The 26528-nt window shown below is 36.9% G+C and overlaps 1 protein-coding gene across 2 annotated transcripts; it reads left to right on the forward strand.

Annotated features, from left to right (window-relative positions):
- The first annotated feature begins 142 nt into the window (after positions 1-142).
- Positions 143-26528, forward strand: PEX1 (peroxisomal biogenesis factor 1). Of its 2 annotated transcripts, none has more exons than XM_039550212.1 (24): positions 143-322; positions 2249-2392; positions 4272-4355; positions 4594-4708; positions 4798-5567; positions 7322-7441; positions 9570-9693; positions 9947-10056; positions 11352-11455; positions 12271-12403; positions 13080-13176; positions 14264-14434; positions 15821-15873; positions 17191-17380; positions 17657-17823; positions 18624-18758; positions 19358-19422; positions 20240-20382; positions 20460-20563; positions 21484-21660; positions 23205-23435; positions 24876-25073; positions 25431-25561; positions 26244-26528. In XM_039550212.1, exons 1-24 carry the CDS (start codon positions 206-208, stop codon positions 26326-26328), a joined length of 3768 nt encoding a protein of 1255 aa, XP_039406146.1. In that variant the 5' UTR covers positions 143-205; the 3' UTR covers positions 26329-26528. The 2 variants fall into 2 exon arrangements, with proteins under 2 accessions (XP_039406146.1, XP_039406145.1); XM_039550211.1 differs by having other exon boundaries at positions 15719-15873; positions 26244-26526.

Below are 26528 nucleotides of genomic sequence, written 5' to 3' on the forward strand. Positions count from 1 at the left end.
CGTGAGGCAGGGAGAAGGAGCAGCTGTCCGCAGCGAAAGAGCCAATCAGAGGCGGGCAGCGGGGAAATGCCGCGCCCGCATTGGCCGGCAGTGGGCTGTACCACTGTCCGGGGGGTGGCAGGCAGAATTACCCCCCCGCGCCCGCCGCGGGTGGGTAGGTCTGTGTCCGGGCGGAGCGGGCGCGCGGAGTCCGGCGGCCGTGGCTATGTGGGGCTGTGGCGATCCCGGCGGAGCCGCCGCCGCCACCGTCGTCCTGAGCGGAACCCGCGACTGCTTCCTGCACCTGCCGCCCGCGCTGGCCTCGCTCCTCCGCCTGCAGCAGGTACCGCGGCGGCGCCGCTCGGGGCCCGGGCGGAGGGACGCCTCAGGCAGGCAGGGAGGATTACGTGAGCGCACCCCCGCATCGCGTTGCCCTGGCGATACAGAGCCTTTCTCTCCTCCCTCACGAGTCAGCCCTCACTGCAGCCGGGACCCCTCACAGGGAGACATCGGAGAACCCCTCCTTCCCTCGCCTCCTGCGTGGCCCAGTGTCGTCACCCATTCCTAATAAAAAGCGGGAATGATTGGGATTTTTCTTCCCCGACGTGGTCTGGCACTGTGGGCATCTGTGTCTCTCTCAGCACTCCCTATTTCATACCAGTTTTCACAGTAACTCGCCAGCATTAAGCGATTAATGTGTAAATATGTAACTCAGGTAGGAGACCATGCAGAATCCTCATTCTTGGTGTACATAAATAAAATGTGACACTGTAGAAAGGGACTACCTTCATACAAAGTCCCGCTGAGGATGCGGGGAGTGCACCTTGCATTATAAGTAACATTTCACACGTGGAAACGGGGGAAGAGACACCGTGTGCCTCTTGTGCCGTGAACACAGAACTAAGAGTGGAAAATGGCAGGAATGAGCCGAGAAAGATGCGAGCAAAGCTCAGGAGTCGTGGCACAGCCTCTCTGGCCCGGCAGGCCTCCGTCGGCGTGGGTAACCTTCTGATTTCCCAAGGCCAAAGAGGACATTTCACAACAGGAAAACAATGTAGGCGTGTGAAAACCTGGTCTTTCATCTTTGGGGTAGTAGAAGGAGGTTGGTGGAATTGGAAGAAATGCAGGATTAAATGTGAGCTTCATTTCAGCTGCAGTTTCTGAGTGTTTTACAGATCTGCTGGCGAGAGAGAGAGGAGAAGGGAGTGCAGTTGCTTTGAAGTCATTCTGTAGTGCCATTCTGTACATCGTTTGTTATGGTGGACTCCTGCTTTTGCTTAACCTGAGCTGCAAAATGAAAAGATAGGATCTCTGAAAACTTTATAGAAATAGTGTGTTAAATACATCTCGTGAATAAAAATATTAAAAAGGGAATCAAAAGCTGAATCTAATTGGAGAAGATACTAGATAAGTGAATGACAAAATGTTGTACAGAACTCAATGTTGTGTGAAGATTAGACACTCAGAGTGATGCTTTATCTGTGGGAATACAGGGAATTAAATACTACATTTGATAAAAGGATCTTAGAACCACTGTAGATATTCTCTGAAAATGTTCTCAGAGTTTACCAAGAAAAGGTCAAATGATACTTGAAATTATTAGAGTACCGTTGAGAAAGAACAGAACATCACCATGTTAACAACTAAATCTGTTGTATATCCACAGTGTACATTGTCTTGGTCACTTGATTTTCATAAAACCAGTAATTTTTGAAAACTACAGAAATTACCAGTTGAATGATATAGTGTAAGATATAGTCTCTTTATGGAAACTGACTGAATATATTGAAATTCTTCTGTTTGAAATCAAAATACATGAGAAGTTCTGAAACAGATTGATAACATTTTTTTGGTCTGAGTTAATGTGATTTTTGACTTATTTTAAATATGTCATGGAAGCACTTTTTGAGACCATGTAAATGTTATAATTTTTGTGAAATCAAAGTATATGTTTATTTCTTTTCCTCATTTGGGAAATACAAATGTGCAGTTATACATTTCTGTAAAATATTTTTTGATACCCCGTAATACAGAAGAAAGGAAAAGCAATTAATTTTCTTACTTAAAAATAGTCCATAAAAATAAAAAGCTGTTTGAGAATTGAAACTGACATGCACTCCTGTGTTGACAGTTGTGCAAACAAGGTGTAAAATCCAGATAATATCTTTATTCCTTTGATCTCTCTAAGCAAATACAGTTTAGGTCGTCTAATAGTCATCTTATTTAACTTGTTTTATATTAATTTATTTTCTTTATTTGAAACTCATAGGGTCAAGCTGTGAAAGTTTCCTGTGGTCATCAGCCGATATTTTTGAGCTGGATAGAAACAAGGCATCAAGGTCACCCGGGTGAAAATATTGCAGAGATTAATAGACATTTGGCAGAGAAACTTGGCATCAGAGATGGTGAACAGGTTTGAAATGCTATCTTTGTTTTCTATTTAAACAAAGAGTATATTGGAAGATAAGTGAAAAGGTAATACTTCATGAGTTAGCTATGACCTTGTTGTATGTATTTAGACAGTTTCTTCATTTACATCTGCTCATGAGAAAAGTTAACTGTCATGAAATGTCTCGAACATGAAAAGATTTTCTCATTAAATCATTAACAATTGCCTAAACAGTGGTAGGAGAGGCTTGTGGGTAGGTCTTTGCAGGGCTGGAACAACTATCTTCAGTGACATTAACTTTAAGAAAATACACTTTTAAGAAATTGAAAAATTGGGAATGGGAATATTTTGCTTGGAGTTCCTGTTGTTTTAAAGTAACTGTTGACCTTCTGCATATTCTTGTTTCATTTACTTGGGGTTTAAATTTTCATCCCTTTTTTCACCCCTTCACCGTATTTCCCCGTGTGTCCTCTCTATTTATATTCACCTCTTATGTATATACACCCACACACTTCTTGTATATTCACCTCTTACACTCGAGCGCACTGTTCAACTTCTCGTAAACAATTCTTTCACTGGGCAGAAGTTAAGAGATGCCCAAGAGGCAGACAGAGTTTTCTGAAATGAGACCACCAAAATCTCAAAATTGAAGCATTTTTTTTCTGTTAATAGGTAGAGATTTAAACAAACAAGAAGAGAAAATTATTGCTTTACACAGTGTTATCATGTAGTATATTCATATATGCCTATTCTCTTATATGCAAAATTTTGTTCAACATAATAGAATACATCAAAGAATGTGACTCAGAGCAGTGTATCTTACCTTGTTTACTCTTTTAACATATTTTCTCTAGAAATTATGTGTCTGTTTGCAGCAGTTTCCAGTTTAGTAGTTGAGCAGCCAGGCATCTACCCTTTTTAGTTCCAGAAATTAATAGCCTTCAACAGGAAAACAATTGACAAAGGAAACCCAAGAAAACCTCACCCAGCTGTTGCCTGAGAATAATATCTGTACAATTGAATAAATGCATGAATAATTAGGTTGTTTCACCATTGTTTTGGATTCAGGAGTTACATGTTTGCTGTGTTTCATAATAGTATGATCTTCTATTTACTGTGCTGAGGAAAAGATACTCGTCTCAATTATTACTTCAAACTAAGGACATAGAGAAATTCAAAACTGATTGTCGCTTTTGTAAAAGGTGACCTAGCGTAATTCTCTCGGAGGACAGGTAACTAGTTTTATCTCAGGAAAAAATTAATGACACTTCTGTAAAAATTAATTGCAGTATGTTGTTTGAAAATTGATTTTTTTTTTTAATGTAACCTTTGGCAAAAACTGACTTTTGAAGTATGTATTTAATGCATTCTGAAAGACCTAAGCCACAATAGCTTTTACCATTCCTCCTGATACACACAACATTAAAACTGTTCTGTGGAGGTAGAGCTGCTTCCTATGAAACTATTCATTAAGGAGCTGGGCTTGCTTTTTCTATTGTACTTTTTCCTTATTTTTTAGCTGGTTTTGCCTTGTCTAAATTTGTGCACAAGTCAATGAATTTTTCAACTGTCTAAAATCCTAGGGATTTAAAAAAAAAGACTAAAAAATGGAAAGATGGTTATGTGATCAAGGTATATTAAAAATGGATTGCTTTTTATCACCTGATACAGCTCCTGATGCTTTTCATGCTCACTGTTGATTGACGTCCCCAAGCCTAATAGGATCCATTTCCCATCCATTGAGCATTCATCTTATGAATTACCTAGTGTCATTAAGATGGTGTGTGTTCCAAGTAGCAAAAACATATAATAAAGGAGATGTCAATTTTCTCATTGAAATAAAGGTGGAGCTTTTATATACTTAAAAATAAGGAGTTAAATATTTTGGTGTTACTTTTGCCAGGTATTTCTTGAGCCCTGTTCCCATGTGTCGTCCTGTCAGCAAGTAGAAGTGGAACCACTCACCGCAGATGATTGGGAAATTCTGGTAATAAAACCTCTTCCATTGTTATGCTCTTTTCTTACAGATGACAGAGATTCTGACTCAAGCAGTTTTTTGCACAATGCCCCGTTCTTTTCAGCCTCTTAAGAAAATGCTAAATGTGGTGTTTAGTTGTTTTTTATATTTCAAATGGTGTATTAGAAAAAGACATAGTTTTTTTTCTTCAAATGAATGTTAAAAATGTATGTGGTATTTAATTTATAATGGTATCACATTTCCCCAGGAACTGCACGCTTCCTCTCTTGAAAGGCATCTTCTTGACCAGATTCGAGTGGTGTTTCCAAGAGCCATCTTTCCTGTCTGGGTTGAGCAGCACACCCATGTTTACATCAGGATCGGTAAGCAGCACTGGAGGCTCTCAGGGCACCTCCAGTAAGCTGTTTTGCAGGAGTGGATGCATTCATTGGCATCTTTTGTTCATACTTAGGTACACTTGTGCCAGCAGCCCCATATGGGAGATTAGAGCCACGCACGGAGCTTCTGATATGTCCCAAAACACACGGACCTGAGAATATCACCAGCACACCTTCCTCAGAAAGTGACATCTTGCTCAAAAATTTTGTGAAAAATAACATGGAGCAAGAGGAAACATTAAAGGATCCTTTTGCCAAACAACCTTACTTAAAGCCTGGAGTCCTTGATCAGAGTGAGGCTGATGCAAACGTGACGTTTGGCTCAAGTGTTCTCCCTAATATATGGAATTTCATTGGAAACATTTTCTCTAATACATCTGAGCAGAAACAAAAGACTTTGTGTGATAACGATGAAATGAGCACCTTCAAAGACAAGCTGCTGAACTTAATTTGCATGGATTCCATTTTTAGAGTATGTCAGTCCCAGCCTCCCAGTGTACAGAATGTATCCACCACTCATGAATTTCTGAAATGCAATGCTATTCATGTTTTTCCATGGAATTTAGAATATATTGATTTGGATCCAAATCCTGTAGTATCTTACGGGAAAATCAATGAGCTGCTTTCCCCAAGACAGCGTCATCAAGAAGCAAAGCAAAATCTGCCACTTGAAAAGCAAAATCATTTGACTAGTACACAAGACAAAAATCCTTCTAATTCTAATAGCAGTCGAGCATCCAGTGAGGGGTCTGTTGTTCAAATCGTTTGGAATGGATTTGAAGACCTAAAGAGTGTCATAGAGTATGGCTACAATGGGGAAGCCTTGCATGCTGGAAGAGTTTGGGTCAGTTTGAGCACACTATATTTTGGGCTTTTTATTTTATAATATTTTCTATTGGATAGTTGTGAACTGGCTACTTAACCATGTGGGTTTGGGCTGTAGTGTGTTAATCTCTCGAGTTTACTAGAATCAAATACTGTTTGCTTTGCACTCATTCTGGACTACATTACTTACCATCATCCTCCAAGATGTACAGTGTGCTCTGGGTTTCTGCACACTTAGCATTTTTACACCAAATGAGGAAAATGCTTCAGCGTTTCTGGAAGGAATATATGCTTTCTTCACAATCTGTGGGTAGCCATTGTATTAATGAGAAAGTGAAGGTATCTATTTGCATAGATTCCATACTGCATAATGAGACTCTTCATCAGTTAACTCTTTGAAATGTGCCTTGCACCCTAGGGGTCATCAAACTCTAAAGTAATGGGATCACATATCCTAGTGCTACATGATGTTTGTGAGTCCTTTTATACACTCTTTAAAGTACATCTTAAAGTTTTATATCAAATAACCGTCTTGTATAATTTAAATTGTTCTAGATTTTATATGCCGTTTTGCAAGGTGGCACAAGTCCAGGTGAGGAGATACTTACACTTCAGCTTGTTCTGATAGAACTACTGCCTGATTATGTTCTTTCTTTCCTGGAAGCACATGTGGGATCAACAAAAACAAAAAAAAATGTGCTCCAAATCACCATTTGACTATTTTGACATAATACATTTTTCACCATTCATTTATTGCTGTTAAGAATGAGAGCAAGAGCTTGCAGTGGTCTTTGCCATGAAATCTTCTGACAGGTGTAACAATTTTCTGAATGCCAGCATGTGATGCATGAATTCTTTATGGTCCTCAGTCGTGGTATAACCGGAAACATTTCTTAAAAATGTATATAGCTTTTATAATATTTTCCCTATCAGGTTAGAATAACACGAGCCTGGATAGCCAGTAGCATAGCTGTTCACGTGTCTGCTAACCAATAATATAAGTGATCACGTTCCTAATATTCACGTCAGCTTTTTTTCCCTAAAACAAGTGCTTGTATAACAATTTTTTTCTGCAAACTGCCGTGCTTCTGCTACCTGCTACATTTTAGAAACTTTGTTACATCTCTCCTGCCTCGACTGGATAATCCTTGTTCTTAACCAAATAGTCTTTGTTCTCTTATTACTTAGCATTCTTTGTTCTCTTGCCCCACACCAGCAATCATAAAGTTTCTCACAGTTAATAAGTATTTATGAGATATTTTCAAATTGGTTTAAACTAACACAGGTTAATTGGAAAGGAGTTTCCTTTAAGGGGCAAACTGACTAGTGTGATTTAGGGAGACTGGATTTTCTCTCTCTCTGCTGCAGGTGTGCTTAGTTCTGGTCTCTGTAATGGTCTGTGTTTATTTACCTGCCTATGTAAAATTAATTTTAATCAGCAAATGAAATTGTTGTTTTTCTCCTATACTAAGAGCATTCTTGCAGTGTTCTAAGAATTCCTCCTACTACTTATTTTTTTAGCTTTTGGATTTTATTTAAAGAAGTTAGGAGGTCAGCTGTAGTGAGCACTTTCACAAATAGGATAAAAGGTAACTAGAAGTGTGCATGTAAGAGTAAGACTTGGATATCGCTGTCAATGTTATAAGTTCCTTCGTAATTCTCTTGAGGTTCCATTAGTGATGAAGTAATTGATGTGGTAGTATATATGCAATGTTATAACTAGTTTACTTTTTAATATTTCTTTTTTTTTTGCTTTTATTTTAAATATTTCAGATTCCAGATGGTCTGAGAAAAAAACTACGTATCGAAATACATTCAACAGTCCGAATTAAGTCAGTTGAATCTATTCCTAAAATTCCTGTATCTCTTACACTGCAGCCCAAACAGAACTTAGTGAGTTTATATTATTGGTCATGTACTTGTTCATGTATTGGGAAACTGATAATGTTGCTCTGGTCAAATTGCAGTGGGGGGTGGGGGGCATTATGTTTGTTTGTTTTAATTTGTTAGGTGAAGATCTGGAAGTTGTCTATTGTTGACTATGGAAATAATTACTAAGGAATTCTTTTTTTGTGTATAATTTCTTGTTTTTTCTTTTTACTATGTAAATTTAAGTTAATAAGTTGCACAGAGCTTATCTAGTATTTGTATTTTGATCAATGTACTGTAAACATCAAGTCATTAAATTTTGGGTCACTCTTGGTAGATAATTCCAAATAGTTACAATGCTAATTGTAATAATTTTCTATTTAAAGGGACTGGTAGATGTCACAGATGATGGAAAAAATTTAACTTCTGAATTTTGACTCATTTTCCTGAAGCTGTTAAAGGATATAGCACCTTTAAATCATAGCGCATTTAAAATGATAGGGTTTTTCATTATTCTCAGATTTGGAGAATTTCTGATGTATTTCTTAATAAAATGACATTGGTAGGGAAAATATACAATTTTTGTTAAATTAGGTCTCAATTATAAAGAATCACTGTCAAAATAGCAACAATAATCGATAATAATTTTGCATCAGACCTTCATTTGTTGTGCATTAATTTGGGTTCAAATCTAGCAAATATTAAGTGTATGTCTATAAGCCTATAAAAACAAACACCAAACAGAAAAAGAGTCATAGAGTTAAGGAGTGAATATCCAGTTTAAGTCTCCTGGGAGAAGACATGTTTAAATTTTTCCAACACTGCAATGCCCAGACAATTGTAGTGAAATTACCGTAATTTGTATGTGCTGTTTAGTTTATTGCTTCCTTTTTTCTTTTCCTTATGCTAAATATTTAAATTTTTAAGTTACATTATTGAATCCCTTTGTTTTCCTGTAAGTGAGACATATTCTGAGTGAGCATCTGTGACAGCAAGAATATACTTAGTGCCAGTTCTCACAGTCCATCAGATATATCTCTGGAATTCTGTATTTCATAGTAACTTGTGGGACACTTTCTTCATACTGTGGCACTGGCCTGATTATTTCCTGTGTTAACTCCTCCTCAAAGCTTTAAATACAGCACTTGCCATCATAGCAAGGCTTAGGTGGGCTTGTTCTTCATCCCCAATATTCTAACTTGGTTTCTTACCTACAGAAGAATTGCATATTTTTTTAATATTGGAGATAAAAGGATTATTAGTTGGAATTGATGATCCTTGTGGGTCCCTTCTAACTCAGAAAATTCTGTGATATTCTGCCAGTAATCTGCTAAAATTGTAAAAATGTAGTTATGTGTGCTTTTGTACATTTTCAATACAGATTTCTCCTTTTTCTTTCTAATTCAGTTAAAGGTTTCTTTAGTTCTTGGAAAAAAACCAGAAAAATGCAGAAAGGATTGTTACAATAACTTTCATTGTTCTTTCTGAACACTGCTTCCAGGATCTTTGTTGCTTCCCCCTTTTCTACATGGGAATTATGTAGAATTCCCATTTAGGAATTCTACATTAGGAACTTAGCCAAGAGATCTGGGATGTAGACTCAATTTCTTTTCCTATTCCATTTACCTAGTTGTTCTGGGGTAAGTTCCTTGGTCTCTGCCTGCCTGTTGAAGTTTGTTGGTGATGCCCCTGAACTGGATGAGCCCAGGGTTCGTTTTATAGGAAAAGGGTATACAGGGAAGAGAGGGGTGTAGTGAGCACCTGAAATAAGTCTCAGGTTAATATTGATGCATATCTTCAAACCCAGGGTCAGGTCTGAGCAGTGCCCTTGGATCTGGCAAGACAGAAAAGTAAAACAAAAATAAAAGCTTTTCCTTGCTCTCATGTCAGTGTTTTGAGGAAAAGTCTTTAGAGGTGGGCTAATGCTCAGCTGTGGTTGTAGCAGGGGCTGCACAGATGCTTTCCCTAGAGCAGCTGATAGAAATGGTGGTTGTTGGCAAAATGCTGTTTTCTAAATGAATAAAAGTCTTACATCTTCTTCCATCTCTGTGTTGCCATAAGAGAAATAAATGCCCCATGCATAGGAAGAAAACATTTTTACTTATTAATACCCGGGTTTGTTTTATTTACCTCTTTCCTTTTTCCTATTTAGCCTAAAGATATACATGAAGATGATGTTAAATGTGCATTCAGTTCTTGGCTGCAGGATTCCACTGATGATGATCACCCATGGCTAATGACAAGCACAGACTGTATACACCTGTCTGTTAAAGAAGGCAAGGATAATACTGTCCTGTTTACTATGGGATTTACTTAGCCAGTATACCATTCAATTCCTGTGCACGCCTTTTAATATAACTGATATCTCTTTTCATGGAAAGTATAAGCTTGTGTTCTTTAATAATGATTAACCCTTTTTATTCTTTCATTTTGGATTATATTGTAGTAGTATTCTAATCTGTTTTGTCTTGTGAGGAATGAAAACTGAATTTATTTGGAGTTTTAGTAGTTGTTCATTGTGTTTTACAGGAATGGAGGAGTTTGTCCTTAATGCAGCGCATCCCGTGCACATTGAAGAAAATAAGTCTGAGAATATTTTTATACTAAGTCCCAGGTTGCTGCAAAAGACAAATATACAAGTAAATATCACATAATATCAGGTATCAAGTAATTTAAATTGTTATACTTGTTTAAAATATATTGTATTTTGTATGTAATGTATTTCAGTTTCTCTTTTCAAGTAAATAATGTTAGTCTATTCATTAAATTATATCTGCATCCTTTATGTTACTTTGTAGCTTGAGGGCCTGCTGAGATTCCAGGTGTGCCATGCTTGTTACTGAGTTTCATAGAGTTTCCACATCAAATTCTCAGAAAAATCAGTTAGAAGAGAGGAGAGTCGGTACTGTACAAGTCTGAACATCCTTATACTTACTTGTATATGTACCGTCTTAGTTCTTTCCCTTGGGAACTACACCACTGCTCAGTGTTTCTGGCAGGAACAGTAGCTTGTTCTGGCAAAGATGAGACGTATTCCCCATTCAAACCTACCACACTCACCCTGCCTTTTCTCTGATACAGTTTCTGTGCCTTCTGTTTCTTCCATATTTTATTTCTCAGGAGAATAAATATTTCTGTTAGAATTACTGCTTCCATTAGTAATTCTGGTTGAGCCACTGCCCATTACTTCGGGGTTATGGTTATAGGTGGGATACTGTTTTTTTTTTTTTTTTCATTTTTAAACATACAGTGACATTTTAGTGGAGAATTAAGGTGTCTTTTGGCTGTTTAGAGTAGAACTAGATTGAAGATTTAGAATTTCTGTTAAAAAATAATAAAATGAGCTTTCTTTTACTGGAAGTAGGTACAAGAAGGCTTCTAGAAATTGTTCAAATGACTGGTACTAAGATTAAAGAGCAAAATGCATTTCTTAATAGCAGTGTCAACATCTCCTACTAGCTTGTTCTTACCTGTGAACCTCTGTAACCCCTGTTTGCCTGCCCAGCTTTCCATACTAGTGAATAAAATGGAAAAATTCATGCCAGGTGTTTTGTCAAGTTACTTTTCACCTAGTCAGACACCTGATCTGTTTCACTATTCTGCCTCATGAGCTCTCCAGCAGAACAGGGGATGGCACAGGAGAAGGAACAAGTTGCAGGTAGGGAAAGAGATAGTGGGCTGCACAGTCTGTTATAAACAGCACTTGGCTCAAAATCTAATCTTACATTATTAAATTGCTGTCAACACTAGATTGTATTTTGGAAGTAGTTATATGTCTTCCATTTCTCCAGTGCACCTTTCTTTCAAGCACAGTAAGCATCAGCAAAGCATACATGCAGCATTTTCTTTGCACAATTCCAGAAATGTCTAGTCACTTCATGCCCTTCTTCTGCAGTTATATTTCATCTAAAGTCCTAACTCTCTTTTGTTGTAGGTTCTTTTGCATCCTCTAAGTAGAAAAGCTGATGATGATGACAACCAGCCAGCTATGCCTGATAGAGACAAGAACTTTCCATATCACAAACTAAGCGATTTAGGGTGAGACATTTTCATAGACAAAAACATGGGAGGGAATGGGAAGGAGAATTAGAAAAAAATAACATTGGTGGAAATGCAGACTTTTTTGGAAACTATGCCAGATCTAAGCAAAACTGCATCTTTTGGCTTGTGTCAGGTTCAGACTTCATCCTAGTTTATGCAGATGGTTAATTTTGTCCTTGAACAGTCTTAACTGCTGTGAATAGAAAACCTCATGTGTCTAAAGGTACTCACATACTGAAAATTTCTGCATGTCTGTCAGTAGGATGGGAAGTCTCAGAACTGAGACTGCCTTAGCATGGAAATTCAGAACTGAGCTTTAGAAGAAATACTGATAGTTCAGCAGTTCTTGTTCTAAGTAGTATGAACAGACTTCTACGCAGCAACAAAGTATAGGGGAGTGGTTTTAGCTGGGGTATTCAAATGAAACAAAATTTTTGGTAAGTTGCAGTCTGCCAATCCTTATCTCCCAGTAACTTCAACCCGTTTATTTGTTCAACTACATTTAATAGTAAGGATCTCAAAGAACTGTAGTTCCTAAAAGTTTTATCCCAATCATCAGCTGAGGAGAGAAATGCAGAGTCCTGTGGTCATTAGTACAAGGGAAAACAGTGGTACTGTTTAGCAAACATGAAGGGATGGGGCAGAGGAGACAGGAGAGGCTTGGAGTGTTGTGATATGTGCTGTCAGTGCTGGAAAGGCAACTGAGAATACAGTCTGTCAGCATTCTAATTTCTTGTAGTGCAAGCTTCTGCTGCCTACATAGCGCGCTCTGATGCTGCCCAAGGCCATTTAACGTTTCCTTTACCCAACAGAGGAGTGGACAAATTAGGAGCATCTTTATTTGAACACATAAGCCACAGCCTTCTGGGGCGTCCTTTATCTCAAAAGCTGGCTGCTATTGCTGTGGGACTACGAAGTGGAGGGGTGCTTCTCACAGGAGGAAAGGTACACACTTCTGCTTTCACCTTGCAAACCCTTGCACCTTGTTTTCCATAGTTACAAGACGGTTTGTGTTAGTTTGCTTTGATACTCTGCACGTTCCAAAGAATAAAGAACAAGCTGAAAAAAAACTGAACAGAGGTAATTCAGTAAAACATCATCACTCACACATACACACACACATATATATATATATATATATATGTGCATTTTAAAGATTGCTACCAATGCAATTTCAGTAGGGGATTAATCTACTTTGTCTTTATATTATGATAATCACCTGTTGCCTTTGAAGTATTTGAATGAAAATAAGCATGTATTTCCTCTTGTGTTCTAACATAAAATGGCAGTGGAATTGATACTGTTATTTTCCTGTTGCCTCTTACAGTGATCCATTTAATACCATATGTCACTGAACGTAGCAGATGTCTTAACACTGAACTCAGTGGAATCAGAACACCGTACTGGATGTATCTACTCTGAATTTATCTTTGTTTCACTCCAGGGCTTTGGTCCCTACTAAGTGATACAGAGGCAAAATACATATATACATTTACTGAGGAATAATCCCTGTGTGTGTACAGCTTCCCCAGCTTGTTGGCTGGTGCATATTGTGACAAAAACATAGAAACACAAGGAATTGGCTCTGTCAATTTACTTTAGCTCACATTTATTTTTGTAGGGAAGTGGAAAGTCAACATTAGCAAAGGCCATCTGCAAAGAAGCTTTCACTAGACTGGATGCTCATGTAGAAGTAATTGATTGTAAAGCTTTAAGAGGTATGATAATAGGTTTTTTTAATCTCGAATGCTTGCTGTACAATAAAGAGGCACAGTTATGAAGTTAGTACATTTGGTCTGAATAATTTTTCTAGTATTTTTGCTGTTTTTGCAAGGATGTTTGATGCCCCACAATTAGTATCTTCAACAGTCTGATGGAAATACAGCTGCTGTAAGTTTATTTCACACTTCTGTCAGTTTTTGTCCCACATACCACCACTAAATTCAAACCGTGCTTGCTGTGCTCATTTCTAATTGTTACAGAATAGGAAGAAGTTGCAAAAATTGAACTGTGTGGTTTTTTTGCTATGCTAGCTGAAACAAATGCTATGTTAACAAACTGTAGGTGTTAGAGGATACCTGTACTCAGTGAAAGGATAACACAGGCACCAAAGACAGATCGAACAACCAAATGAAACCTGGTTTAGGATGGCATATTTACTAACCTAGTGTATTTGGCAGTAGTCATCTAACACTGGTGATTATAGATGATGAGATGACTCCTTTTGGGAGTTTAAAATAAGTATTTTGCGCAAAGATGGAAGAGCACAAAATAGGCTTTTTTCTGCTTTTGCATTTCACTGGCTTTTCTAAATAGTCTTGCTGTCACAAGGGCAGAAAACACTCAACTGTTTTCTTACAGAGCCCTTATATGGCCCCGCTATATTGCTTTTGCTTAATTCACTACTTAAGCTGGAGTTCCTTGCACCAGAGAAAAGGGGAAAGATTAATGAGCTAGGTCCTTTGCTCTGGAAAATTCTTCTGATTGCTGGATTCTTTAGTAGCTGTATTAGAGTGCTGCTGATTCTTCTCTGGTTTTAACTGTCTGGCAATTAGACTTGTAGACTTCTATAGTGGTTAGTGAAAGATGATTGATCTCATTTTAGAACTTGTGGAACCTTCTAGTACTTTTTTAATTGAAGAAGTGGACTCTTTTTTTTAGTAATTGTTGACTTTGGTTTAATCTTGGTATCTGGATTTATAGACGTAAAAGTAAGATAGACAAAATAAAATATTGTGAGCAAGATGTAGTCAGACTGATTTTTTTCCTGATATTTTGTGTCATTCTAATAGTATTTTGTTTTAGGAAAAAGATTAGTAAACATAAGGAAAAATGTGGAAGAAGCTTTTTTAGAGGCAGCATGGAGACAACCATCCATTCTTTTGATGGATGATCTTGATCACATTGTTGGAGTACCTTCTACACCAGAGCATGAGAACAGCCCTGAAACTATTCAAAGCAATAGACTTGCTTATGGTAATACTGTGCTACCTGTGTCTGAATAGAAATATAATGCAACTTAGAATTTCTTGCACCTGAGTTGTACTGTCCTACCTGAACAATTCTGTCTGTATCATTATTGCCTCTGGACCATGTGATATTCAGGCAGAGACTCAGAAATTATGGTAGGTAGGCATTTGTGGACCCCTGGCTGGTTCAAAATAATCCACTCTGGATCTTGGAGCAGTCATTGCCAATGCACTTTCACCACTGGTGCTGCTGTGGTGGTGCTGTTGTCAGTACCGCTGCCAGTGCTTGAGACTTCTCCGTTCCTTTTTTATATTGTTCATACACTCAAATATGTTGCAATTGATTACAAACTGCAGATGAATCTTTAACTGATAATTACTGATAAATTGATTTTTTGTTTTCTGTAATTATTATCATTTATAATTACATTGATACATCAGTTTGATACTTACTGATGGTTAGAACCAACTTCTTTTAGATGAGTACCAACTTCTTTATCATCCTACTTGTTATACATTATAGAATTTCTGTTTTGTTTTACAATGTAACAATCCACAAATGTTAAAAATAAGATGATCAGTTGTAGTTTGACTTCCTGTATAATGTTCCCTTTTATTCCTGGAAGTCTACACAATGCTAAATTGCAAATTAAAACTTAATCTAAATGATCAAGACTAATAAAGCCATAGCAAAAAACACCTTCCATTTCTTAGCTCAGTTTGAGGGAGTTAGCATAATTTTTACTGAAATACTTCTGAAGTTCAGAAAATCTTACTATAATTTCTTCCTTAAAAATGTGCTCTTAACTTACATGCAGAATTGTTTGGTTTTCTTAATACTTTTATTTCAAGGTGTAGTGCATACAACAGAGCTTTAGAGTTTTAAAGATTGTTTCTTGAAGGTCTAGCTTGAATCCTTAATTTTTTTTACTTTTATGTATTACTTTTTTCCTAGAGTGCTTATTTTCTAGGCTTAAGATCTGTTTTTATAACTTTTCCTTTGTTGTTTACATGGAGGCAGTAATACCACACAAAAGTAGACGTCATCAGTGATGTTACAAAATCAGCTTTTAAAAAGCACTTCTGATGGCATTTTCTTAATGGAATATGCTGTCCTAGAGAGACTCACTATACCTTTTTTTTCCCCTAGTTAAAAAAAACAACTGTAAACATGGGAATAAAAATAATGTATTACAAAGCTGTTACATTTTGTGTGCACTAATGCTACTCTCCAGGGTTAGGGTTATTTTTGTTATTTTGCACTTCATACAGCAACATCTTCTGTGTTTAGTTTTAAAAGATCTGATGAAAGAAGTTATTTCCATGGGGAGTTTGATTGCACTAATTGCCACAAGTCAGTCTGAACATTCCCTTCATCCTTCCCTGGTTTCAGCACAAGGAACTCATGTATTTCAGTGCTTCAAATGTATCCGATCTCCAGATCAGGTAAATTCAAATAAAAATGGTTAAAATGTTGTTTGCCTTGCCAGCAGTCTCAAATATGATGGTGGAACAGCTGCAAAAATAATAGGTTACACCTGAAGATGAGAAAAAAATCTGGAAATCTTAGAAGTTCTTTCGTGATACTTAAATACCTCAGAACTTATATCTGTCATTATAAAGTTTAAAAAAAAAAATCCAATGAAAGCTCCCAGTTGGCCCCACTCCTCAGTAGTAAGAGAAGGGTGTATTCAGAGGGCATTTCAGTTCAATGTAAAACAAGTCTGGTTGTCTAGCACAGGTGAGATATGCATGTCTCCTTGTTACCTCTAAGGGGATGCTAAAGGAGCAGCTTTGTAAAACATGTAAGTCATCAAGTTAGAGAAATGAAATTAAACACAAGTGTGTTTTTTCCCAGCTCAGTGAAATAAGTATGTTCCTAGAACGTGTATTTTAAAAACATTAATAAAACTAAATGTTAGATTTATGGGACAGTTTTAGGTTTGTTTCCATAGTAATACCATCAGTCTACTTTTGAACACAGTCCAGTTTGAAAAGAAAAATGGATAGAAATAAAAATGCGCAGTATTAACTTTTATGCAGGAGAAAGCAGAGACTTTGAAACCCTCGTTCCCTAAGGACTCATTTTTATTTAACATGAGTTGTTCCTGTCTGCATGTCTTTGGTCACAGCCCAGCAATTAAAAGCCACTGAGCAGGGGATACTGTGTTAGATGCAGTTTGACTTTCTCCCACTTCCTGCAAGTCTTTTAGATTTTATTTTTTATTTTTTAAAAGTCTTCTAGATACTATTTTTTATAAATATTTAATTTTTTTTAAAAAAACAAGATTTTATTGTTTTTAATACTAATACTCAAATAAGGATGACACATCACTGTAAAAGTCAAGATCTCAAAAGATACCAAATTATCTGAAGTGTTTTTATCTGGCACGATATATTTCATCTCAGACATATTCTCTGCTCATATTGACAAAATGCATTGTGTTCTGTTTCCTGTGAAACAGAAAAAATGGGTGTAAACCAGTAGAATCTGGAGAGGGAGGGATGTTTCATTATTGCTGTTGAATTTAAAGTAGCTCTGGTGAGGTGAATATTTAAAGTTATAAAACTGGTGAATTTATTGAAGTGCACTTGAAGAACTAGCATTTGTTTATATTGCTATGGTTTTGTTATATAAGGGTTTGGCATTACACAAATATTTAAGGAAATTTTCCTGAGTCATATCTATTTACTTTTTGAATTCTTGAACTCCATATAAATAGTAAACTCAATATGCACTTGCTGCACAATTCTGTTTTTCAGAAGCAAAGATGTGAAATGCTGTATTCCATAATAAAGAAGAAACTGAATTCTCATCCGAAGGACTTTTCTGATCTTGACCTGCAATGTATTGCAAAGGAAACAGAAGGTTTTGTTGCTAGAGATTTTACTATGCTGATTGATCGTGCCATTCATACCTGTGCTTCTAACCAGAATGCATCACATAATGGTGGTATGTTGACAAAAAAATCTCTTATTTCATAGTCTTGCTTCTGTTATCCAGAACTGGTGGAATAATACAGAAACAACCCCAGTTTTTATATTTTGTTATATACATATATATATTCTATTATATATAATAGAATATATTTTTATATTTTATGATACTTTATGATTATATCTTCTATTTTATTATTAAAATTTATTTAATTGTTACATATTGTAAGGAAATTGTTACTGACAGTTTTTGCGTTTGGGTTTTGTTCAGGATTTTTTTTTTTTTAAGCAGATTTGAACCTGTCAACTGTGGATTTTCAGAAAGCTCTAAAAGATTTTACTCCATTAGCTCTGAGAAATGTGAACCTTCATAAACCTAAAGACCTTGGCTGGGACAGGATTGGTGGCTTAAAAGATGTGAAGCAAGTGCTGAGGGATACCATCATGTTACCTGCAAAGGTACTAAGTTCCTTTAAATTAGTTACTTGAATTTTGTACATAAAGTCAGTAGGGAAGAATTATATTTTGAGGTGTGGCACAGTGTTTGGTAGAAAGATGACAGGCATGATTTAGGGCTACTTTTGTAGCTTTCCAATCTTCAGCTGTCTTCAGCTACTAGAAAACACTTTATTCTTCCCCTTCTCTCTTCCAAATACAAAAGGCAATAGCTGAGCTTTACTACAAATCAAGTGTTACTCTACAATATTGGAGTATTGCCACACTCGGTTGCAGGGTTTGTAATTAGGTTCTGTAAAGACAACATTTCCAGCTGTTTTGTGCAGTGCTTTTGCTAGAGGAGTATTTCCTTTTGGATGAATGCCAATCCATCAACCTCTCTCTACTTCACTTTGGCCTTTCTGCCTTGCTTAAAAGTTGAACACTGAGATAAGCCATTGAGCATTGACTCTTCAGAGAAATGACTGAGGAGTATATTTGATCATTATCATTCAGTGATTAAAATAGGAATTTAGAACTACCAGTATGGACAATATAAAGCTCTAGTCCATCCCTATTCTGTCCTGTTTCCTCTTGGTAGAAAATCCCACTTGTTTGTATTTTAGGTACCTAGTAAACCTAGGAACTTAGTTCAGCCCCAGGTAAGCTAAAAATAGTCCAGATGAGCTGTTGGGATAATATTGGGGATATAATAAACTAGATGCATTCTGTTTAGACAGAAGTCATCACTAGTCAGTGATGTTACAGTACATTACAGAATACTTACTTATTTTAGAAGGTATCACATTGAACCTCTTTTCCAGTATCCAGAATTATTTGCAAACTTGCCCATACGACAGAGATCAGGAGTTTTGCTGTATGGAGCGCCTGGAACAGGAAAAACACTGTTGGCGGGAGTGGTTGCTAGAGAGAGTGGAATGAATTTCATCAGCATCAAGGTAGCAAGAATTTAAGATTAATTGATTCATTATATTAACTGAATGAAATAACTTTACATAATATCTGAAACTGTGTGCTTGTGAGGGCAAAAAAACTCAAGTAAGAAACTCACATTTAAAATTTTGCTTGTCTCTGGATAGCCCTCTGTATATCTGATTTCTGGAACTTAACAGTTTTATTACTGAGATTTTTTTTTTTTTTGTATACCTATTTTCCTCAGGCGGAATTATAGAATTTAATTAGGTGTTCTTAGTTTCTCACTTTTTGTAAAAAGACCCCAAATTTTGATTCCACTGTACAATGAAATTGAGCAATATATTTTAAACCTTTTTAAACTACAGTGTAAACCTTTGCCTTGTGATTCTGTAACATATGTTCTGTTATTGTACAAAAATGGAAATGATTATTTTTAAATAAGTTAGAATGCTTGAAAAATTCTTCTGGTTTATCTAGACCCCTTGTCTCTTCTGTTCAAAGATGCCACTGTCTTGGTTGCAAGAAAATTCAGTCTAGTAAACAAAATATATGCTGATGTTGAGTTACACATTAAAACTAAGAAACATGTTGTGAGTGGTTTTTTCTGATTATATATTTTTAGGGACCAGAGCTGCTCAGCAAATACATTGGAGCAAGTGAGCAAGCAGTTAGAGATATCTTCAACAGGTTTGTTTTGTAAAGATTTGTGATGTTATCAGTTAATTTCATTGGTTGAACCACAAAGAAATAATTTTGTTATCTGAGGGGAGATACGGCATCAGATCATAAAAGCATCTGAAATAATCAGTTGTGCTGATCCAGATGTGTGTATCTTGGTAGGTTCATCCTGGCCTTCATTGTTCAAGAACTGCACGTTTTGGCTCCAATCAGGAATGTGCTTTTGAAGCTGAACTCCCAGTTGTCTCCAGCTACAATGCATTGGTTCACATCACAGAACTGTCTTGGAAAACATGTCCTGAATTCCTTTCAGATGATTCCAGAAGACAGTTACTCCAAGTAGTAATGCACACTCAGTACGTAGGGTCATATTAAACTTGGTACTGAGGTCCTCAATGCCAGTAGTTCTTTTTTACAAATCTGCTCTTACTGGCCCTCAGTGCTCACTAATGCCAACACATCCTACACAGCCTTGGCTTCTCATGTTATCATGTAGGCAGTCTTCTTGTTAGACATCTGTAAGCCAAGAACTCATCTGCCGTGATTGGATTTTAGAACTTTCACGTATAATAATATGACAGTTGAGCACTTAGAAATGATAAAGTGAGTGAAAAGTATGTTATAAAAATGAACAGTGACTGTATTGCAATCCAGTTCTTCAGAAGCTCTTAAATTCTACAAAAACAGATTTTCTGTTCTGTCATTAAATACAACTGTTATCTGAAGCCAAAAAGCAATTACCTTCAATACTTTTAAGCAATTCTACCTGAGAATGAAACTTAAACAGAAAAATAAGTATTCCTTTTTTTTTTTTTTCCCATTTTAGGGCTCAGGCAGCTAAGCCTTGCATTGTTTTCTTTGATGAGTTTGATTCTATTGCTCCTCGCCGAGGTCACGACAACACAGGAGTCACCGACCGAGTGGTTAACCAGCTGTTGACTCAGTTAGATGGTGTGGAAGGCTTGCAAGGTACCAATTCACCTGTGTGCTCCTTTTCATGCAGAAGTTTAGCAGGTGTTAATGGCGTTTTTCTGAACTCTCCTAAGGGGTTTATGTGCTAGCTGCTACCAGTCGCCCGGATTTGATTGACCCTGCTTTGTTAAGGCCAGGTCGACTGGATAAATGCCTGTACTGTCCACCTCCTGATCAGGTGAGGAAACAATTTCACACAAGAGGCAAGGGAAAAAATCAAACTAATGGATTTTATTTGCCTTTTCTTTATACATAGTGCCACTTCAAACCTGGAAAAAGTGGACTTGATTGCCCAGCTCCAATTATACAACAGGATAAATTTGCTGATTTTAATGTCAATGTGTTCACATAAAACTGGGGAAAGAATAGGCTGTTTAGCACAGTCTTCTGGATTAAGTAATATTCTGTGAGTCTAGCTGATTAAAAAAAAAAGTGAAAAACAGGAAACTAATCTGCAGAAAGAAATTGGATGCAGTGTAGTGTGTATAATGTTCTCCATCTTTCTTTGAACAATGATTCCAGTGAATATGCCATTTGCTTAAACCATAGTCAGTCTTTCGAGGCTGTACAATGTGTGTCCTTGATTCCCCATTTAATGAGAAAAAATTAGCACAGTTCATTTTCAGATTAGTTCACACATTTAACAAATATCCCATCATTTCATTCTGAAACACATACGATGAGCCTGTGCCATAAGAGCATAGGTATACTCTCTTCCCCCCCCCCCCCCCCCCCCCCCCCCCCATTTTAAACTTCTGGCTGAGGGTGAGATCATTCAGGTAAACAAAAGTTTTGCACTTTCATCATACTTCTCTTTACAAAATGACATATGAGGAGCAGAACTCACTTTCATATTTTTATGTATTTCATATATGAAAATCCCAGATATTGACTAGATATATTAGAGGAATTTATTCTCTGTATACTACATTTGGTTAGGATAATATCTTTCTAGTACTAGGACAGTATCTTCTTGAAAAAAGATCCGTCCTCCCTCAGAGAGGAAGTGGCTGGTGACAGGTCCAAAGCACCATCTAGCAGTCAGGACAAGGAAGATAACAGGTTGCTTTACTGACTTTTTTTTTTTTTTTTTTCCAGAATTCACGCTATGAAATCTTAAAAGCTCTCAGTTATTCCCTGTCCTTGGCCAATGATGTGGACTTTCAGGATTTGGCAGCAAAAACAGAACAGTTCACAGGGGCTGACCTAAAAGCTTTATTATACAATGCCCAATTAGAGGCAATCCATACTAATTTAAATTTAGGTTTAACACAGGTAAATAAAACTGATATAAAAGAAGTCTCTCCTCTTTATTTTTATGTTGATATGTTTGAAAGAGTTAATTGTATCCATGCAAAATTACTTTTTTTTATACAGAGGATTAACATTTTAATATGTTTGCAGAAAAATACAAGAATATTGTAATGAATTGGTTTAAATACTTCTTAAACACAAGGTTTTTCTCATTTCATGATTGGTGTTTATTGTAAAATGTATTTATTTAAGCCCAAATGTGTTTATCACAGTTGTGATGAACAACTAACAAATTGATAGGAGGGATCCCACACAGAGTTTCTTAGGAGCAGATAGCAAAATCAGTTTTGAGATGGCACATTTTGGATGATGGAGGAAACGAGAAATTGGTGGGTTTTAGGGATTCATTCCAACAGATTAAGTTTGATTGAGGTCAGGAGAGAAGTGGCAAGAGGATGGCAATACCTGAAATGGCCAGCTCTGGCTCATCTTCCAGGCACCAGCTGGTACTTGAACTTCCAAAGTATAGGATCCCACCCTAGGTTTGTGCCCCACACGTGACTTACAGATCCTTCCTCTTTTAGCCTCTGTTCAGCCACCTCTCTTCACATTTTTAATGCCTGTCCTCTGGTTCTAGCTGGACAGGGGCAGGCATGGCTTCTGCTACTTGGTGGCCAAAGGGAAAGGTTGGGACAGGGGTGCAAAATGAAGGAGATCCTTTTGAATTCTTTTTGCACCAGCTGTTACCAAGGAATTGGGCTCTGAGGATGCAACTCTTAGTATTGAGAGGGATCTCCAGCATGTCTTCCCTAACATTCCCTTCACCTGTAGCATCAGTAAGTAGTTGCTACCTCATGATTATCCATCATAGGAGGAGGTTGTTGTCTGAAGCAGTGGTCTGCAGAGTGGTGTGCACACACCCCAGAGAGAGCACAAGGCAGTCCATTGATGTGCAGGAAGAAAATAATAGAACTTCAACGGTACATGTATATAATTTGCGAATAGTATCCATATTCTTGGTAGAGTGTGCTCTGAAATTTTTGACTGATAGAGGTGTACAATCAAAGTGGTTTGCAGACACCAGTCTAAAGCAACAATTTTGATTTCCACATCAGCATTTAAAATGTGTTGGCTATGACTAAAAGGGAGTACAGCAGTTAGGCACTATAAAAGTAGACTCACTTCAGTCTCCTAGAGCATTTTACACAAGACACTAATTTGCTTGGAGGGTAAGGTTGCAACAGAAGTTGTACAGTTCTACAACACAAGACATACATGAAGTTTCTCAACACTTGCTGTTACTGAGAGTGTGAGACAGTGGAAACAATAAAACCTCAGAATTACCTCCTGAAATTACTTTTCTAGCATGAAGACAGAAAGTTCTTAAAGGCATTGGATTTTCTTAGCAAAATATTTGGAAACATACTCCTAGAGAAAGACAGATTACTATTAGAGTCAAATGTAAATTGATATTCTCATTTGCACTGTGTATTAAATCTTCTCGTGTATTTCCAATTGTAGTTTGTCACGAGTTAACTCTTGTAATGCTCTGTTCTTTGTTACAGGATTTTGGATCTAGTTCTGATAGTGACTTCAGTCTCTCTTCCATGGTTTTTCTAAACCACAGCAGTGGCTCAGATGATTCAGCAATAGACGGAGAAGCAGGGCTAGAGCAATCTCTTATTTCTTTAGACATGTCTGACTTGCTTCCTGAAGATCCAAGGTCCAACATGTATCGTCTTTATTTCGGAAGCTCTTATGAGTCAGAGCTGGGAAATGGAACTCCTTCAGAACTGGTAAATTACTCACTTCATGTCTTGAATTTTCTAAATATAGTTGAGAAGCAAAAAAAAACCCATACCATTTGCCTGGTTAAGTTTATAAATACAATTATGTCTGCTTTGACCTGCAGACTGTCTTCAGGTAATACTTAGTAGTCCACAGTGAGGATGGGGATGGAAGGACGTGAGCTGAGAAAATACAATTTGGACTTCTCTGCAATCTTGCTGGAGTTTAAAATCAAAATCCCAATGCTTAATACCTTATAATTAAGCAAATTGCATTCATATTAGATTTTACTCGCTGGTCAAATAGCTTGTTTCCTTCCAAAATTTTTGAATTTTGGTGGTTGGTTTGTTTGTTGTTTTTTCTTTAACTTAGTTTTATTACTAAAGAATGACCATCCAGCTTTCAAGAATTAAGTTACATTCTCAAGAATCAATGAACCTTCTTTAGTTTCCAAAAAAATGTGTATTAATAGAATAGTCAGACCATGGAATTGTGTAAAGAAGAAAACGAAATCTTAATTTCCATCACTGTCTTTAAGAATCAGAATTCCTGATGTAGTAGTATCATGGTACGCAGCAAGCAGCATGTTCTCTGGCCAGTTTGCAGGTAGGGATGCACAGGTTGGCTGCCCAGCACCTGCACAGGGATCAGCTCACCTTTCTTGGCTGACAGGTCAGCAGAACAGGGTATGCTGCCTCGGAGCTCCTTACAGTGAACAGATGATTTCACAGTTCATGTGAATCTGTGGGAAATTCATTTTCAAAATCTATGTAGAACTGTTACTACAAGTAGTAATCCAAATTCTTAGACTCTGTTTTCAAAACTGTCTTGCATTGATTCTTAAAGCCAAAAATAACTTACCTTGACATTGGAGAAGTAATTACTCACTGCTAATGTGCTTTGGTATATTTTATCTTGCATTATGGGTGATAGTGTTTGATTAATGTAACTTTAAAGACTTAGTTTTCCTCTGACTGTGAAAATCTTTCAGCAAGGATTCTATACAGACTTTGATCTCTTAAAGTTGTTGAATTTGAAAGGTGTGTATTTTATCAAGTGCCCAGAGAATTTGGACATGATGAATATTTAAATTCCAAATCTAACTACATAAACTTGCCCAGATTTTAGAATCATGGATTTTCATAAGTAAATAAAACAATGGACTTAGCAGACCTTTATTCATTCTGAGATGGGCCATTGCAAAAATACTTACATATTTTCCAGACATGAAATTCTTCATTTCAAATTTGGCTTTTGCCCAAACACCTTGGCATATTAACCTAAATCTTTCTGTTAAAAAAAATACATATGAAATATATTTTAAAGAGAAAGAACTCTTTTTGCCAGTGTAGGCAAGCTTATATTGAATTGTTGGCTAATTCCCGATGATGGAGTTGCTCTTTTGGATCCATAATGAGTTAATATATTTCTTCTTGTGATGAATTTAGAGCTCTTTGTGTTTGTCCGGTCCAAACTCCATAACTTACGACTTTACCAGCGTCACTCAGAGAGATGTTGCATCCTCCCAGCCTGCAATGCTTAGAGCAGCTTCTCAAGAAGGCTCCCTGGAGAACCAGGAGCAGCAAGCAGAGCACCTGAGGACAGAAATCAATGCTATCAAGGCCAATTACAGAAGCAAGAATGGAGTATGGCACTTTTTAAAATTAGTATTTAGTCTTAACAATTCTCTGTTGTTTTCCCACACTTCTTGGTATTTCAATTAATAATTTCTGCAATAATATTAAATATTAGGTAACAAAAATAACAAAGATAAGTGATACTTAGTTTGATGAAAAGAAGTCAGATATTAGCATGCATATAATTAAACAGTTATTTCTGTTATTTATAAACATGGAGGGGGGAAAGTTGTGACTGTATTTCTAATAAATCTGTCTGTACATGTAATGTACAGACATACAGAGGAGGTTCTGTAGCTAATGATACCAATGGCACTACGTTTCTGTAAAAATTTTTCATTGTCTGTTCATGGCTCACTTTTCAAGGAGGACAGCACCCTTAATCAGTCAGCGCTTCCCAAGACCACCTTAACTATTACCCAGTCTCATCTGATGACTGCTCTTCAGAGTATGAGACCATCCATTAGTCAGGATGACTGGAAGCATTTTACTGAACTGTAAGTTTGGGTTGTTTTTTTTTGTAATTTTGAATTCAGTGGAGATTTGGTCTTATCACATTCCTTATACATCAGAAACACGATGGTTTTAAATAAATGTGGGGACTGGCAGCAGATAGCTGATAGCTTCTGACAGCAGTTTTTTAAGAAATGGTAAGTTACATAGTGGGAAAGGGAAATGATTTTACCAGTGAATTGTCTTCTTATTCATGTAGGACCTAGAAATAACAGACCAGAATCCCCTTGTATTATGTTAAGAGGCTCTTTAAGTTTTAGAGCTAGGTCCTTCCTGCTTCCACTTAGTAGTAGCTCCTTGTATTTTCAGATTGCTGGAGTTTGACCCTCTGTAGTGGTCTTTGTAGCTGGTATGTTTGGGAAAGGCAATAATCCTTAGAAGTATAAACATACTGAAAAGGAGAATGTGTCTCCTTGGACTTGGAGATCAAAAAGCTGGGAAAAAAAAAAAAAGGAAGCAGGACAGAGAGCTCTTGAGTTAGGTTTGGGGGTAAAAACTCCTCCAGGTCCCCAGGTTTGAGGAGACAGGCACTCTTCATTTCCATAAACATAATACTTAAACATCTGGAGTTCTGTGGTACATTAATAGGCATCTGAAGAGGCAGACACAAAAAACACATTTCATAAGAATTTGCTAATGTCTTGTTTTGTTTTGTTTTGTTTCCAGGTATGATAATTTTCAGAATCCCAAGAAGAGGAAAGTACAGATTGGTGCAACATTCAGACCAGGACAAAAAATGACTCTAGCTTAGGAACTTGCACTTGCTTGTAATTGCTAAACTGTAACTGGAAATGACAAATGTGATTAAATCAGATTATTTATATTCATATGGATTTATTAATGTAGCAGTTGAAGATAAGTTTCTTCTAAACTCGCTGTAAAATTATGTCACATTTTATTTTGAAGAATATTGTCTTCCTTTAGATTGATATTAAATTTTTTGAGAGAACA

This window comes from Corvus cornix, chromosome 2 (genome assembly GCF_000738735.6).
Source record: "Corvus cornix cornix isolate S_Up_H32 chromosome 2, ASM73873v5, whole genome shotgun sequence".
Lineage (NCBI taxonomy): Eukaryota > Metazoa > Chordata > Aves > Passeriformes > Corvidae > Corvus > Corvus cornix.

Bases quoted from the DNA above. Each gene is read 5' to 3' on its own strand.
- PEX1 (XM_039550211.1), top strand. From the start codon at position 206: ATGTGGGGCTGTGGCGATCCCGGCGGAGCCGCCGCCGCCACCGTCGTC. The intron at 7,442-9,569 runs GTGAGTTTATAT...TTTCCTATTTAG, and splicing joins TGCAGCCCAAACAGAACTTA to CCTAAAGATATACATGAAGA. The intron at 11,456-12,270 runs GTGAGACATTTT...TTTACCCAACAG, and splicing joins CACAAACTAAGCGATTTAGG to AGGAGTGGACAAATTAGGAG.